An 18,725-nucleotide genomic window follows, 5' to 3' on the forward strand; every position below is an offset into this window, starting at 1 on the left:
TGTACAATCACATAAAGGTCATATGCACTGTTGCAGTGCAAAAGTAGATTTAACTGTAGTCTTTACTGGCATAGTAATGGCTTTTTGTAATCCTACAAAATTGCATTCTTGTATTATGGGGCCTGAATGGTCTTTTAACTTCCTTTTTTTTTTTTTTTTATTTTTTTGCCTTTTTTAATACTTTTTTTTTTTTTTTCTTTTAAATCGCAGGGTTTGCCTTTGGTCCACAGTTAAAAGGACACATAGCAGTGGAGCACTGACCGGATGCAGCAGAATACATGTAAAGGACTTAAGTTATTGCAATTATAGTAAAAAAAGGCGGTGCGGGAGGAGGAGCGAATGCCCTTCTTTAAAGTAATGCTCAGGGTTTTTTATGCATTAATCAAATCACTACATGTTTCCTATACTTAAGTATATGAAAAGCCTCAAGTAACCGAAACCTAATGTGGTGATAAACCAAAGAATAAGTGACTCAAGTAATAAAGATAATACAGGGAGAAAGAGGAGGAGACCAGGCTGAGAAAGCAGAGAAGAGGAAGAGTTGTTACAAATAATCCTGATTCTTTTCTTAAATAAAATAAAGGAGAGAAAAAAAAAAAAAAGAAAACAAAGGAAACAAACAAATTAAAAAACCCTCAAAAGCAAAACCAAAAACAAACCAAAAAAAAAACAGAAAGAAAAAAAGGTTACATCCATGTTAGTCCCACAATATTACAGCTGCTCCTTGCAAAGGGAGTCCTAAAAAAGAAAGAGTGAAGAAACTTGGTCTGATGCTCATATGGAGGTGCCTCGGTCTGGATCACTACCGAGATTCAGCCCCAGAGTAGGAGTTGGTTGGTAAGGGATGGATGACATTGTTTTGATGGGGCTTCTGAAAAAGCCGCCGTTAGGTGCCCTGTGCCTGAAGGGGCCAGTTCGGTGCTCAGGTACGTTGCCGAAGGAGAAGCCAGAAGCGGCTTTAGCAGACAGTGTGCGGCTCAGCGTCTGGATCTGCTCCGGTATGAAGGTGGTTGTTGTGATGTGAGTGTTTCTGAAGTCACTGATTTGCTCCAGTGCTTGACGGGTGGGCAAAGTGTCAATGTCCAGCGGGGTCAAGTCAATCGACGACGTGGAGAACTGTTTATGGGGACTGTCGTCATCTGTGCAGAGGCTGTTCACGCGCCTGTGGAGGTGCTCCAGATCGATTTCCTTGTCATCCTGGGGAAGGAGAAGAACAAGATGTACCACTCACTATTGCCATCTCTTTTGCAGGATTGAAGCTTCACAGTGCAATCAGAACCGCTCGGTAAACACAATACACACTTAACTAAAGCTTCATCTTAGCTGTGGACAGCTCTAACGCCACCAGCAAACACCCCCACCTCCCGAAGCTGGATGGGCTAAAACAAACCCAAGCAGACCCTTCTTCCACAGCTACCTTCAAGCCCTGAGTATGAATGACAAAACTCCAAGTGCTGCCAGCAGCTTTCTTTGTACAGTGAAAACAGAGCATCATCTCGGACATCTGGGTTAATGCCAGCTCTGAATCGCTACAGTGATGGCTACATTTCAGTGTCAAAACGGGAGGCTCTCAGGGACCAGACTGCCGTCTTCATCAGCGTTCATTCTCTCAGGGCTTAAGGAAGGGCTAAAAACTGCTCAGATTGATTTTTGCTTTTAAATTACAAATTGTGGAGCAGAAAAGCTGAACTTCCAGACCCAAATCCGAGCACTGGTGACTCATTGACATCACGCAGGAAGAAGTACACCAGATAATTTTAAACTGTGATGCCAAAGAAGGGATTAATTCTCTCCTTACCTACAAAGAAGCAATGCCATCAATTCAGATGGAATTATGCTGCTGTGGGTGAGAAGGCGGCCTGGTGTATTCATTATAATACAGCATCACTCCTCTCTTACCTCTCTCCTTTTTCCTTCTTAAATCTCTCCCCCAAGAGAACTCAATTGAAGAGGTTTGTTCGTTATAATTGAGAATTTAAATGCATGAGAATTAAAAAAAGAGGAGAACGTCCTGGGTGACCTAGTAAATCACCTGCGTTGTACATATGTATTTCTACTGAACTGCAAAGCTTAATTCAAAGTGGCATTACGTGTACACACATAAGGGATATTCCCTCAGTCTAGGTAGCGCAGCTCATTCAGAACAAAAATCAGTTCCAACTAACCTGAACATTTACCTTAATCTCTGTGAAATCTACTGGCTCTTCCAGGCCACTAGAAATATCTCACACTCTAGGACCTCACAGAGGACAATAGGGCGGCCGATAGATGTGCACTGATGACTTCCAGACTCGATTACTGCAATTCAATGACTGGCTTGATCCAGAGCTCATTGAATCGATCGCAAAACTCCTAGTATACAGAATGGGCTTTAGGTCCCTCCTTTGTCTAGGGATGAAGTCAAGCACTCTGAAAAAGTCCACCTAGAACAAACTGCAGGAGTTCATCTGCTTAGCAAAACGGATCACCAAATATTTGCACCGGTACCACACCGAATACAAAGCCCGACTCAAGGGAGAGTGAGGGACCAGCTCCCCTCTGGGATCTTACCCTCCAAGGGCAGGGACAGGGAGACAAACCGGGGGGGGAAAAGGGTGGGGAACGGGGCATCAGGGCTCTCCCAGGGTCTGGATGGTGGCTCTGGAAACAAACCTGACCACAGAGGCTTTGAGCTCATCATGGGAGGGAAAAAATGCAGTGCTCATTTCTCGGGCGTAGCTTTCTGTCTATAGTTTATTCACATGTGGACATAGACATGGATGCACATAACAACCACACAGGTGACACCAAAACCAAACGCATTCACCAAAAGCTCTCTCCTAAAATCTTTGGAGCTACATATGGATGCAGAAGAACTGGGGCCACGTGGGCATCGAAAGAAATATACAGAGGCTCTGTCAGCACATGCAAGTCATGACTATGTCTCTAAGGGACAGCCCTTATTTTTATTTTTACATATTATTATTTTATCATTTTGAAAAGCATACAAACACCGTAATTTCCAACGCCAATTTGAATTTAATTAATTCTGAGCCTCTGTAAGTTATTCAGAATATTCCTCATTCTTCTCTTTCCGAGATGCATTTGGGGCTAGGGTCAGACCAGTGAAAATATATAAGCGGTGATATTCTCCCATGCTTAGCCCACAACCCGATCTCCACCCAATTGATACACCAAAATGAGACCCACTCACAGTAAGATTGTGCACATCTCCATAATATGATCTTTCCTCTTCTCTCTTGTGTGATCAGTAGTGAAATATTCAGCAGTTTTCACATTTAAATTATCATCAGGCTTCAGAGTCAACATCCCATTGAGATTACTGGGGCAGTTCATACTTCTCTCAGAGCTACCGTTTAAGGCTGTCTGCAGACTCAGGCAGACATCATTGAATGGATTACTTCTGGTACGCGACTGAAATGTTATCTTCGCAACCATAAGACAATTTTTTTTCAGTATAAATGCTTGCATTCTGGAGCACAAGATGGCAGCCACCAGGAAAAAGGGTTGGCTTGCTGACCACAAACTGGCCCAATCTGACCCCCGATTCGGGACTAGTGGCCTGGAAGAGCCAATGGATTTCATGGAAGCTAAAATGAATTTTAAGAAAGTTAGTTAAGATGTATTTCTTTGCTGAATGACCCCCACATCCAGGGTAGCGGGGGCATTCAGCACATATGTCCATGTTGCATTATTTTTTTTGAGCCAAGCTTTTCAGTGGAGCTTTGAGATGCAATTTTAAAAGCTAAGCTGATGAATACATGGCAAAGATCAAGGAGGCCAAATTACACCATTTGAGGAAACTATACGTTCAAAACTCTATGTTTGAAAATTTAAATGGGACACTTTATAATTATATAAAATATCAGGGTTGTTTTTTTTTTTTTTTCCTTTGATATTAATTATTATGTTTTGCACCAAATAAATAAGAAGTATGACATTCTGAAAGTCCGGGTAAACAGCAATATTGTAAATTTTAGTTTTTTGATAATTTACCAGTTGAAACTAGATGGTTCCCATTCCTGAGAAAGCCAATTAAAGGACTAGAGATTCTTTTTGGTTTTAAGAATGGTCCGGTCCAGATCTTTAACAGAAAAAGCTTGGGAATTAAAACACGCAAGAAAAGATTAAAAGTATTCTAACATCAGTGCCAATGCTGTCTAATTAGGTAGCATAATTAGTCCTGCCTGATTACACAGCATTAGATTAGCAGGAATAAACACAATGGAAAAACTGCAGAGAAGGTGAGACCACTGCACACAAATTAACAGCAATACCCCACAACAAGCATCTAAGCTACATAAAATAGCTATAATTGATAGCACTATATTATAGCTCATATTTAGGTTCACCTTTGGGCATCTCTGCCAAGTATACTTTAATAACTTTTTTTTTTTTTGCTAGTGGAAATGGCTGGTAAAGCAACAAGTGGATTGCCATGGGAAGGAGTGCATTACACATGCAGGTGTGAAACCAAACTCATCTCTGGTGTGAAATGACACACGTCCCCCACTCACTGTCCAAGATTTTCTAAACCAAGTCCGTAATAGATTTCAGAAACAAGTCTGGCCTGATTCTGAAAAATCTGAAGAACTCTTGCTTCCTCAGACTTCAGGTTAAATAATGAGAACCAAAGTTTGTGGAAGTCCCAAGAGGTTAACAGTTCTGAAAATCAGGACAAGCTTATTTAAGAAGCTAACTGCTGATTAAAGGGCTAAGCCCTGAAAGTCTATTTTGAAAGACTCAGCCATCGAGCTTAGGGGATATCTTTTGCAAGAAAAAGACAAGAAGCCTCTGAACTTACTGGTGAGGATTAATTCTCACCAATGGGAATGATGCACCAAATGTTGATGTACTAATAATGTATTATTCTGCAAGTAAAGGTTGTGTTTTACTCAGAATATTTATACATCACTAATATACATTTTTTTTTCTTTCAATTTTCTCTAGAAAGAATACCTAAGGAGATTTTGAGGAATGTTTACCTTAAACAGTAGGAAGTTAAGGACTATTTCCCCCACCCTCTCTAAAGGCAATAATCTAAATTCAAGGCAATCATCTTTAGGGTGCATGAAAATTTCCCATGAGAAATGGAGGGTCTAATACCTCTTTTGACGGAACCCGAGAGCCTTTCCTTTTATTCCACCATGTTTCCAACATTGCAATGAAACAGGATAGGACAATCCCAGCTGCGAGGATGCAGAAAACACCTGCAAAACTTTTTATGTCCAGGGCGCCTCCTTTCTGTTTGGTATCCACGGATGAGTAAAGATCACATTGACCGTTCTTTGGCCACCACTTATGCTTCAGTATGTCCATGTCGCCATTCTGCTGCAGCTCCAAAATCCTACAGGAGAAAGCACAGAGTCAGGGGTTACACTGGGGTGGCATCTAGTGCAAAGGCATGAGGCTGTAACCCAACTACTTGCAACCCTCGTGTGCGTCTGGAAGGCCAAGCTGTGGAGGAATCCAGACAGACTGAGTTAGCAGAAAAGAAAGCTTGAATATGAGGTTGTCTGTAAGACTGAGCATATGGACATCCATGCTCCCCTCTAGATGCACAAAAGCACCCACAGGTCTCTCATTCTTTTCAGAAGCTTAGTGAAACTGCTTTAGTTAGTACATTTTATTTTCTTAACTGGCTTTTACTACAGACCGTAGCAATCTTTTGTTGCGTGTGAGATATTCGAAAATATGTATTTTGCATTTTAATAGTTGGAGAAGAGACATTTCATAGAATCATAGAATATCCAAGTTGGAAGAGACCCACAAGGATCATCAAGTCCAACTCCTGGGTCCCCAAAAGGACCACCCAAAAATATATGAACAAATCAGACCATGTGTCTGAGAGCATTGTCCAAACACTTCATGAATTCTGGCAGGCTCAGTGCCATGACCACTTCCCCGGGGAGCCTGTCCCAGTGCCTGACCACCCTCTCGGTGAAGAACCTTTTACCTGATACCCAGCCTGACCTGCTCCTCTCGCAGCTTCAAGCCATTCCCTTGGGGAAAATACCGTTCAGATATACTGCAGGATACATTATCTTATTGTGAACTGATCATTATCTGGTTACCTACCTGCTGCTTTGGAAAGAGTGTAGGGCAGTATCACGTTAATTGCACTCAGCAAAGACCTAAACTAATCTTGCTCAACAGGAGCATGCAATGTTTGGCAAGCAATTTCCATGGGAAGGCTCTTAGCTGTGGAACTCACTCATCCTTGCACCCACATACCCAGCCTGCTGCTGAATATTTGCTGGGCAGATTGCAAAGCCTACATATTTTGCTAGACTTCCTTGGGGGTGAGTGGTTTGAGAAACGAAAACTGTGTTTGGAAGATTTTCATATTTGGTTAATTTGTTAATCTCAAAAAAACCTTACAGAGAGATCTCTAAAAACATCCACAAGTGCCTAGAGTAGCAGCCGGATGCTTCTGGTTACTCAAAACTAAAACTAAAAATAAAATCAATTATTACATTTAAAAAGAGTAGAACAAAATGAATATTTTCCTTCATGTAATAAATTTGTTTTTCATTTCAGTGTTGGAAAGCAAACAATCACTTTGTGCAATCATTTGACACAGCATGAACAAAATCCAAGTGCACACAAAGCAGCAGAGGTCTGGGATGCTCCTACCAGAAGCTGTACCACACCGGAGGAGAGGCAGTCCCACTGACTGGTGGCTACCATAACCGACCAGTGCAGTGGTCTTCCTCAACCTCAGAAAAATACAGTATTGCAAAAGGGAATTGAAATGCACCTCGGAAGTAAAAAACAGCTGCTCTGTACAGACATCATTCAATCTCTCATTCCATTTGAACATGTGGACATGTTAATAAAGACTTTGAATTTGCTATGGCACATCCAAATGTCTGAATGCTTACATTGTGGTCCTACCAGGAATGGGAGACTTCATGCAGCTGTGTTGAAACCCCAGCACAGCTCTGGAGTGAGTTTTTTCATCCTGCCTAGGAGTATGTCCCATGACTGAGAGCCCAGCCAGTTAAGGGCGAGCTGCTTTTCCCCCCCTGTGCTGTATCAATGGGAACAGTGCCTTTCTAGGGTCCTGAGAACCAGAGGTGCCAAAAGCACCTTGTTCAAGTAACCTTGTGTTTATAAGGAGCGGGACAAGTTGTGCACAGTGCCTGCTGGCAGTACAGTGCTGAAGGCCCAAGTCCTGGAGACTGGAGAACAAGGTGAGAGTTGGATGGGCTTTTGAACAGCCCAGAAACCCAAAGCCGACCCGGAAAAGTCCCATCCTGCAGCTTCCAAAGGAGGCAGGGATCAGCCAAGGACTGGAAGACTCTCCGTTCTGCTTCAAGGGACACATTAGATGCTGTATGACACCCATGTAACAGAAGCTTTGGAGCGACAGGGCCCAAACACACGCTCATTCTTGCTGCCTGCGGCTACCTACGGGCAGAGTGTAGGGAAGCTGCAGCCAGATCCTTCTCAGAGGTGAGCGGTGACAAGGGGAGAGGCAAGAGGGGCATGCCTGAGCACAAGCAGTTCCAACTAGATTTAAAAAAAAAATAAAAAATAAATTCTTACAAAAAGAGAGGTCAAACACTGGAACAGTTTTGATCATATTATCCCTGGTCATATTCGAAGGTCCACGGGGCAAGGAAGCCTGAGCGACCTGACCTAACTGGACCTGCTTCAAACAGAGGTCTGGGCTAGAGACCTCTGGAGGTCCCTTGTTACCAAAACTATTCCTCTGTGACTGTAAACATGAGCCACATGCTGGTCTCTGTTATGGCATGCAGTGCCTATAGACAAAACTCACTGCAATGCCATTCTCACTCCCCTTGCATCCTGCCTTAGGATTGATGGGAATATTTCAGCCCAGGTATTTAAGTTAGCAGAGGAAGCAGACAGTCATCATTTCTGACAAACAGAACCCTTTCTATAAGTTCCTACCAAGTAATAGAAGATTAATTTGGCATATATATATATATATATATATATTTGTATTTAGGAATTACTATACTATCTACATAAGGCAATAACACGACAACATTCTGTATTTTTTTTTCTTTCTCTCAGCAGCAGCTCTAATCCCTGAGCAGGGCTATTTTCTCTCTTTTATTCAGTCAGTAATAGAATGAACCATCCAAATGATTGCTCTATTCTCATTAATTAAATGATTCTTCACTTGTCAGTATAATTTCTGATTACACAAGACATCTTTTCAACAATAGGCATTTGCATAAAACACTGAACTTTAGCTTGTTCCTTAACAGAGATTTATTCCTAATTGTACTCCTGGTAATTATCGTCGATTTTCTTTATGGATGTAACATATAAGTTCAATTATTTAAAGGAAAACATAAAAAAAAAAAAAAAGTAGAATCCAAGGACAGTAATTAAACAATTACATGGAAAAGCTTAAGAAATTGAAAGTTTATAATGAAGCCTTGTAAAACCGCAACTGAAAACAGATGTTGAGATATAAACTACGTAGCAGGAGAAATGATGAGAGCATGAATGAACTATATCAACTTCATGCAGAGGAGGAAAATAAATAAATAAATAAAAGAGACCCTGGTTCTATCAGACTTAAGAAATAATTTGTTTGTGAATTCAATTGTTAGTGGAACCAAGACAACAGTTAACACTGGGAAGATTTAGCACTACCCAAGTTTTACCCCTTAGGGAAATCACTCTTTTTGTAGCACGTTTTCGGAACTGAAACGTGTACTTTTATTGAAATTCCACGAGGAATGACATTAGGAAGGAAAGTTTCTTGGAAGCGTGCAGCTTGCAGGCACCGTTACACTTGCACGCTGCAAGAACTTCCCACACGATGGCAGTCTTGCCATAAAAATACACGCCTCGGCTGCCGCTCCTGCTGGGTGCCCTCACACAATCTAATCAGATACCTGTTGAGCAGCAGACGCTATAATCAGTTTGGTATTTGATTTTCAGATTTAATAACTGACTAAAATAATAATGCATTAACTAAATGCTATGAATGATAACGATATGCTAAATGCTATGATGACGTTCATCAGGTCCTCTCTTCACAAGGCCAAATGTCTCACGACTGAACTTTTCCTTGACAGTTTTGGCTGCTCTGAACCTGCAGCACGGCCTGGCATTGCAGCGTGTGAGTCAGTAGTAAGAGGGGTGGAAAGAAGTAGGGTGCGTGACTTCCTGCTGTTTCAAAATACCATAAGCTTAAGGTTATGCAAGGAGCCCATACATCGAAATAATCTCATTTGTCTGAAGAAAGACATGACCTTTAAAACTTGCTTATGGATAGAGTGTGGGTTATAATATATATTTCTCTAGCAGGCAAATTGTTACAGTAACATTTTTCAAGGCAATGAGGTAAAGTTATTAAACTGCAAAATAATAATAATAAAAAAAGAGAACGTCTACATACACTTTCATTCAAACCAAAAACCAAACCATGAACCCAAATCACACTGTGATTCTATGAATTCGTAGTGCTGATTGATGTCTAGTGGATATAAGCACACAAAACTGAAATGCATGTGGTTTCCAAATCTGACACTGATACGAACAAATCCCTTCCTACTGAAACAATGAGACTAGAGCTGAATTCAGCTCAGTAACCACATACCTTGCTGCTGGCAGTTAGACGTGATTACTCCTCCAAAACACCCACAGAAATGAAACTTATTATGAGAGCAAAGTATCACAAATGCTTCACAAGTGCTACAAAATGTAGACATCTGTGACAATGCTGTTTTTTGAGTTTGCTGGTTTATTCTGAGTTAGAAGTAGCAAGCAGAAGACACGGAAAGCCATTTACAGCCTGAAATGCTAGGGCATGGTCTGAGATGGGAAGGGTTACTAAATATCAGCTTCCTGCACCAGGAGGTATTAGGCTCCAGTAACTTCTTCAGCAGCTAGCAGGGAGTCAAACTCCTTGGGCAAAAGCCTCATCCCGTAGCTCTTCTAAAGAACATCTGGTGCTAAGTCTTTGCAGAATTAAGTTCCCCTCTTGTCTTGCTGAGATAAGATGAAATTTCATTATTCTGGTCTCATCATTGTGGCCTTGCAAGGGATGCACATTGAGGCACGAAGCATTAACTTCAATGCTATCCTAAGAACCAACAAATATTGTCATTCCCCTGCTGCCCAAGCTGCTGAGGAGAGTAAAGGATTTATTTGTATTTATATGCAGTAGGTGAATATTTGTGCGTGATTTTTGTCTTGCCCAAATGCACAGAATAAAGGGATAAGAAAACAAAAAAACAGTTCCTAACTTTTTAGTTCATCCTAAAATATTTACTTGTCCAGCCCCAGTTGCACTACCCAGTTAACCACCTCTAGACCTAAGCCCAGAATTAAAAGGGGTACCTGATCACTGAAAAATGGAGATGGAGCAAGTGTAGGAAGATGTAGTGCAGAAATCGATGTCCTGGGGTGAAACAAAGAGCAGAGCAGTGCCCATGCCCACTCCTGAGCAGGCTGAGGTGATGGTAGGAGAGCATGCAAGATGAATGAAACACCTTGAGAGACAGAGATCACTGCTATTCCACTCCTGTTCACTACAGGTTTTGATAACCATAAACAAGAAATGCTCATTTTCAAGAAACAGTTCTTGTTTTTCCAATTTTATTTTATTTTTAAGCAAGCATTTTAACGAGCCACTAATCACAGGCTGCAAGAGAGATAGTTTTTCACACTAGCCAAATGCAGCTTGGGCTGCCAGACTAGACGAATCCACACTCCCTCTCCACCAGCTCCTACCACTTGACCCAGCAAAAGAGTGCCCTTGGGCCCAGCTGTGAAGCCTGTTTTCTGGCAGGGACTGCAAGCAGATCAAAACCCAAATAACTCGTGCCCCACGAAGGAGGGCAGGCAGCCACCTTCACACCTGCCCTTCAGCAGCCCTCAGCATCCCACTGCTGTCACTGGGAAGTCAGCTGGCAGAAAGCAGGATAAACCTCTCACTTTCTGTATACAATAGAAACAGCTGTGGTAAAACAGACCTAGTGTTTGACATTAAGGATTTGCATATCGAGCAATTGTAGGAGAGAGAACAGCTGACCTTCTGGTTTTGCTCAGCAATTGACCATTAGGTTCCGAATAGGCAGCACTCGTGACTCGGATCCCATAAATTAGTATCACTTTGTTCAAATTAGTGAACATGGTTTTACTTAAATCTGTTAAACTTGCACAAACACTCTCCCAAATACAAAATGCTAAACTGAAGTGAAATAGCACCTGCAGTAATAAGAAATGAAATACTAACTATACTTATTACACAACTGTGGTAGAACTTTGTAAGAACTGTTCTACAATAGTTTTATTCAGGCCATGTGGCTATATTAAATGCCAACAATTCAGAAACTGATAAAGAAAGTCTGCAATCCTTCAAGATCATTTGCTTACTTTTATTATTAAAAAAAAAAAAAAAGGTGTGTTTTACTGGCCTTTCACCATACAGACCTTTCCATGTGTTGCCTGTTTGGGAGAAAGCAGTGATAAAAGAATTAATACCTGTTTATAAATACTAAATGACAACCAAACACCTAAAGATAGATACACAAATATCATTAGCTTAATGCTATTAATGGTAAACACCAAAATAATTCATTACGGCAATGGTATGCCACCATAGAATCATAGAATATCCCGAATTGGAAGGGACCCATAAGGATCGTCAAATCCAACTCCTGGCACTGCACAGGTCTACCCAAAAGTTTAGACTGTGACTAAGTGCACAGTCCAAACACTTCTTAAATTCGGACAGGCTTGGTACAGTGACTACTTCACTGGGGAGCCTGTTCCAGTGTGCAACCACCCTCTCAGTGAAGAACCTCTTCCTAATGTCCAGCCTAAACCTCCCCTGTCTCAACTTAACACTGTTTCCGCGGGTCCTATCACTGGAAAAGGGTAGGGGGTGCTGCTGGCACTGCCCGTGCCTCCTCAGCCTCCCTTCTGAGGGCTACCAGGCCCTGGTGGCTGCCTTGAGTGGCCTTGATGCTGGAGAAAAAGCCCTGCCCGCCTTGATCTCCCGCTCCACTGCAGAACGCGTCTGCCCCGGAGCTGATCGCCTCGGCGAGTGGCTGCGAAATGGCGGCGGCACCCGACCAACCTTATTAAAACAAAAAAATGTACCTTCAAGGTATACTTGTGCACTACGTGTATCTCAGTCCTGTCCTAGATAATTTGCTAAATTACTTGAAAAATGATAGTGAGCTTTATGGAAATGCAGTTCTTTATAGGCCACGTGAATGCCTGGGACTTTAATTTTCCTCTTGCTTTTGCTACCATGAACCAGCAGCAAACCCATCCAAGTGAGTGCAGGGATGGATAGGGCAGGTCATGGCTTCTGCAGAAGACTGAATCAGACATCAGTAGGCTCTCTGTGATAGCTCCATATCTTTCCTCAATTTACACCAATAAATGTTATCTTGCATACTGCTTGCAAAATTATCTTGAAGATCTAAAGGTTAGCTGCTATCTCGCACAACTGCCACAGCATGGAGATCATGCTCCATCCTAAAATTACAATTTCTCTGAGCTCTCCCCTATGATAATGCTTGTGCAACACCGAGGGCTGTCATAAATGACATTTTGAATATATGAGGAGAGAGTATGATTACATATATACAACTTGAGGGCTTGACTCACAGGTCTCCAGCTGGATGTAAGCAGATCAGTAGCTTTTTTCAGAAGTGGCACAATTGACGCTTTCACTTCAAATCAGGAACCCTCAATGTCTGAAGGCAGTGGGAGTTTCACCATTAACTTGCAAACAGCAGAGACCAACATGGAGCACACTTGGGAACTCAACCCTTCTGGTTAGTTTGACATGAAAGTGACATTTTCCTGCATACAAATCAGTTCAGGATATCTGGCTTAGCCAAAACCAGAAAGCTTAGAAAAAAAAGCATCCTTTCAGACACCAGTTACTTCATTTAGAAAACATCAAAATATTAAAATGGTTGTTTTTTAAAGAGATTTTTTTTTTTTTTTTTAAATTGGATCATAAGGAATAACTCTTAACTCATCTGTTTGGACCATCTGCTGATGTCCTATGAGAAGGAGAAATAGAAGAGGAGCTCACTGAACCTGACCTGCTGGTAAATGAATATGCAAGCCTCATCTTCAGCTGAGATGCAATTACACGAGAACTCAAATTACTAACATGATTAATCTTAAGAGCTGTGGTGACTAGTGAAGTTTAATTTCTATTGTATGTGTTTATGCCACCTTTAAAAGGCAAGCAGTCACTACTGCTATGACAATATGATTTTTCCTAATATCAAAGTTGGGCTGCAGTGAATTGATAACAGGCAGAATGAAAGCAAGGCAAGAAGATGGAGGAGAGCTCAAAAGGAAAAGACACTAAGTCCCACAAAGATCTGGGGCATATCTACAGCTGGAAAGGGAACACCTTGGGTGGTCTTTGTCGATGTCAGCATCATCCTTTAGCACACTGTGATATCTGAGTTACTGGGTGCCAGTAAAAATGTTTCATTTCAGTGTAAGAATCTGGAACTGATCATCATTGCTTGGAGTCATGCTTCAGGCAGTGCAAAGCCTCTGTCTTATACAAACTGCCACATTTTTTAGAAACAGAATGCGTATCAGTCACATTAAGTCCTGGTAACTGTCTAGAACAGCCCATTTTAAAAGATATCTAGGTGTCATTTGAATATTAGACGTTCATTTTCTATTTACATAGGCAAACGTGTGAAATACATAGCTGATGATTCTCTCAGTTTTTGAAGCTACTTGTTTGTCCTCAGCTTTTTAAGCCTTTAAAATGAAGAGGCAACATTTTGAAATTTTCTTTTAGAGGGTCTATAAGTGAATTATTTACATGGCTTGATTTAAATATCAAAATTTGGATTACAAAGAACCCAGATCAAGAGTTTAAATCTATCTCCAAGGTAAACAGTCATTGATAGAATAGGACAAGCTAGACAGATGAATACAGAGTCTGAAAATCAAATCATGGTAATACATTTTGTGTCTGAAACTTGACATTTCAAAATATCTCAAAGGATTTTAACTCCTAGCTGGTTTGTTATAGTAGTGAAAGCTTCTGAGATCCATTCCCACTCATGGTTTTCCATTTGGGTTTGAAATCAGTACTTCTGTTCACTCATCAACCTATAAGTTCAGTTAATGTTATACTGAGGAGAACCCATGCCAAACAATCCCTTGGACAATGAAAACAAAGAAGTTTAAGGAATTCCACGTGATGCATTAGTGCTCTAAAATCTAGCTCATTAATCTGATTTGTCTTCTTCAAATGTTGATAGAAGATTATTTTCCAGAGACAACCCCTAAATACACTCTAAAGTGTTCCTCAGGTCTTACTAATGAATGTTCTTCAAATCTAGAAATGGCAGTGTAGGGGCTTTCTGCTGAAACCTCAGGTATTTCCCCAATTCAGCCTAGGCATCATGAATTTCTCTACCACCAGCCTTGATGAGCATCCAGATCTTTTAACATGCCCTGGGTGTAGAAAGAAAGGGTGAAAGATAAAGTAGCACAACTTTGCAAGCGAAGAAATGCCTGACTGCTATGGCACACCAAATCTGTGCATTACTGGTGTCTTTTGTAACTGTGCTCCCCATGTGTACAGGGAGATATACTAGGAATTAGTCTATCTCCTCTTCTACAGGAGACTTAGTGATTATCTTCGATAACACATCATCTTGCTGCAGCGTGCCACACCGCTCACCCATGTGCGTAGGATTTCTGCCAACAGGAGAGGTTACTGATAGACATACAAGGAGGTAAGACTGGGACAGAAACCGTGCTCACTACTGGTGGTCACAAAAGATCAAAATCTGATGTTTTGCTGCCCACCTTTGCACTGCAGTGTGTCCAGAGGGGCTACAGGCTGCTCTGCATGTTGTGAATAAGGGCTGGAAGCAGCACAGTGGTTACTCACTGGGTAGCACTAGGGGAGATTTCCATATTACAGAGAAGTGCCTAGATAAAAACCGAATGCTATTCAATCTGGCTAACAACCTGCAGGAGGACCAAGTATTTATTCTGTTGATAAAGGCATCCCCCCCAGTAACACTACAACTTTTTAAGAGCCACAGCCAGCCAGCTTGCCTGTATTCTTGTCTCCCTGACTTTGCATAATCAGGTCCTCTGGTCCCTTCTGCCTTGCAATAAGCAAGTCCCGAACCCGCTGACGTGCATAGTGATGGTTTTTGGCATCTTGTTTTCTGTGCATGGGAACAAGGCAGAGCACTCCACACCTACCATGACCTTCACTGCTGGAGGAAACTGGGCAGAAAGGATTAGCAGGATCTGAAGCTTCGCATTTACCTCATACCTCTTTTTTTTCCTTCAGATCTAGGCTGACAGTATTTACACAAGCTCGATGGATGTCTGCTCTGTGCAAAAAAGAGTTCATAGGCAAAATATATATACACAGCAAAGCCACTAGCACAGCTAAGTTGCCTGTCAGAAATTCCAGCCCAGACAGAAGCACCAGGAAATAATTGCTTCTCTGTGCAACTAATTCATCTGGATCAGACCCGAGACTTTTCCAGGGAGTAAGGTGAGGAAAGGTACTAATATTCAAAGCGCATCTGTCACACAGATGGGCAGAAACCTTCCCATGCCAGAGCCTTCAGTCAGAGGCATTTCACAGATCAGCAAAGCCTTAGCCAATCTAAAAATCATCAGCTCCAAGGAAGAGTATGGTATGACAAAAATTCACACATTTTCCCCAAACATGCCCAAATAATACATTTCACTTGGGGCCTAATCAATCACATATCCCCACAATACCCCCACAAACAACAACAAAAAAAGTATCTCTTAAGTACTCTGAAGATGAAAGCTGCCAGATCCATTTACCAGAATGGATCTACAAAGAACCTATGTTTTGGTCACATGCAGGAACACTCCCCTCTTATGCCCCATATTTCTGTTATTCCAGAGTGACATTCAGCAGCAAACATGCATCAGCCTGTTACAAATCACGTAAGAAGGAAAAGTTTCAAGGAAAAACCTCAACTTTAATCTTTAAATTTAATGTTTAAAAAAATTCAGGTTCCTAACAGAACAATAGTACAGGCTGATATATATTTTTAAATGCCTGTGTGATTTGAAAGCATTTGACATTTTGTGACAAAATTTAGTGATTTCCTTGAGGAATTCTGCCTTCTATTTCCTTGCTTATCTTTGGCATGATTACCAAAGTCCACGAAGTTAAATTGAGTAATTTTCTTAAATTCTGTTCTTGAAAGTAACAAATATTCAGTATGTAGTTTTGCAGTCTTGGAGCCTCTAATTCTTTCTCAGTGTTTGGGAGTTTTCTATATTTTTATAGTGTCCTCGTCCCCCCCTCCCATATTGCTAAGTGTCCTGATACCTGTGCTCTGTTCAGCTCAGGGCAACAAGATATACAAAACATAAGCTTGAGTAGCAATGACAGCACACATCGCTTATATCCTCAAAGTGTTTTACAGCTTGACCAACCAACTCTGCAATTACAGGAGAAGCAAATATCTTTCATAGTCAACCAGGCTGGATAATGGCCACAGTTACCCTCTGTTATTGTAGCTACCGCCCCTTCCTTCATGAAATGATTAATTCCACTTGCAGCCCTGCAATTTCCACCACCCAAATCTTGGAGGAGGACCCTTGCCTTCCTTCTTGGCAGGCACAGCCCCTTGAGCCTCTTCCTGCAGAGGTTTCTGGGCTGCGTTTTATCACGCAGCCTGGCCTAGCTCGTGGCTACTGATGACATGCACTGCCAGCGTTTGCTGCATAACACCACAAAATGGATCCCGGTGCTTTCCTGTGTTTCGCGCCAGATCATCTGTGGCTAAAACGAATAACCACGGAAATAAAGTGCATTGCATTCCCAGGTGCTATTCTATCAGCCTTCCTCTGAAGTGGGCCGATTGCAGGGAATTTAACAATTTTATAGCGCAGGTCAAAAATAAGTGACTTGGCACTGAGATTCAATTTTGATAAGCCAGTGAGCCTGTTCAGACGATTTATGCATATCTTTTTCAAGATCAAGGGCATGAGGTCAATTCTGCAGCTTCTTTGATAGCACAGAGAAGCCGGCCTTCCTTCTGCCAACAGAAGCTGATCTGAGAGCCTCTGATGAGCTGGCTGCTGCTGCACTGCTGCATGCTGCCGAGCAGAGAGGGCAGGGAAGGCTTGGGGACAACCAGGTCCCTTTGGAGAGTCTACCTGGAAAGATCCACTGCAGCCAGAAGCAGAGTTTTGGAGGAAAGGCTTGTAAGGCAGCCTCACAAGTTTAGAGGGAGAATGAGGACTATTCCTATTTCTCCTGAGAGATGGGAGGGTGAATTGAGTGATTTTCCCAACCCTAATTTCCCAATTCCAGAAAATAAAAGGTTATTTGCTGGAGGGCAAAGGAGGACATTAGCAGGTTCCTACTTGTACCCAGCCGGTTCACCTTTCTCTAACTCCGTCAGACTGCAGAAGAGGATTGCACTGAACAGTCCCATCGCAAACTCACAGATGCAGAAGATGACACGCAGTAAATCACTGTCCTCTCACTGAGAGCTGCCATAAATAATGCCACAGGAGCTCTCCCCCTGCAACCAGCAGCTGCCTGCGACTGCTGGGAGCAGAGATGTAACAGAGCCCCAAGGTAGGGAAAGGAGACAGCGTAAATCAGAACAGCCTGAAAAATAAGATCCTGGCATTTATCATCACATTAACTTGAGAGCCTTTCAAAATATTTGTCTCTTCTCTCTCACAGGAGAATTTCTATAAGCAAATTGTCATAACTTCTGACAAATTTGGGGAACTTGCTATGTTAATTTTCTGAACGTACGTAATCTCAGAAGCATTTTCATTAACAGTGAGTATCATTGCTCTGCTTTTAGAGAAAGCAGGGGCAGAGAACGTGCAGCAGGTGCTGCAAGATCGTGCCTCAGGTAAGCAGTGTGAGCAGAGCTGAGCCCAGCCTCCTCTCTCCCTGTTCCCTTTCGCAGCGGGGATATTTGTTTCCCTAAGAGATGGGGAAAAAGAGAAGGCAGGGAAAAAGAGCAGTTTGGCAGGTTATGACAGGTGGAAAAGGCCAAAGCCGTGAGAGCGCATTCTCTGTGACTTCCCGAGCAAGCAGCGGGCTGACTCTATTGCTCAGCGTCTCCATCGATGACAGCGTTTGATGGCTTTTGCTGCAGCCCAGCCTTTCCCTGGCTGGCAGAAGGTGCTTCCTGGCCACGGGCACAACCCCAGGGTTACCAGCTGGGCTGAGCTCCGTGCAGCCCCAACCCGTCATCTTCAGCTGGCATTTATTATTGGGGCAGGGCTCAGAGATCCCTGGAGACAAGCTCCAGGGGATACTTCACTCCCCAGGAGAGAGGGAGACGGAAGATATTTATTGCAGTGCATCTCACGGACACTGGCTGCAGGTCTACAACTAAAAACCTCAAGTAACCTCAGATTCATTCTTCACATGGTTGGCAGAAACCAGGAGCAGGGGCTTTCTACAGTGCACTCATGCTGCTCTAAGATTCATATAGTTATGATTGACTACATAAAGCAGCTTTAATTAGGCTTTTGCTAATCACCAAGCATCTGGCTAAAATCTCCCTTTAATAGTTTTTCTAGACAGCATGGAAGGAAAGCGGATTTGCCTGACTTCTGTAAATAAAGATTGTTTTCTTATAAAGATGTATCCAACCTCTGAGAATTGATTTAAATTGATTTAAAAAAGACTACTATTTTTTTTTTTTTTTTTTTTTCTGAGTCCAGAAACATTCAGACATGTC

General features: G+C 42.1%; 1 protein-coding gene across 1 annotated transcript in view; it reads right to left on the bottom strand.

Moving 5' to 3' along the window:
• Window positions 1–695: 695 nt before the first annotated feature.
• Window positions 696–18,725, bottom strand: part of GRID2 (glutamate ionotropic receptor delta type subunit 2) — a 709,039-nt gene continuing 691,009 nt past the window's right edge. The window contains exons 15-16 of the mRNA XM_032187515.1: window positions 5,107–5,347; window positions 696–1,197 (exon numbers count right to left, since the gene is read on the bottom strand). Coding sequence (XP_032043406.1) covers window positions 775–1,197; window positions 5,107–5,347 — 664 coding nt within the window. The 3' untranslated portion in view covers window positions 696–774. The remainder of the gene's footprint in view (window positions 1,198–5,106; window positions 5,348–18,725) is intronic.

This window comes from Aythya fuligula, chromosome 4 (assembly GCF_009819795.1).
Source record: "Aythya fuligula isolate bAytFul2 chromosome 4, bAytFul2.pri, whole genome shotgun sequence".
NCBI lineage: Eukaryota > Metazoa > Chordata > Aves > Anseriformes > Anatidae > Aythya > Aythya fuligula.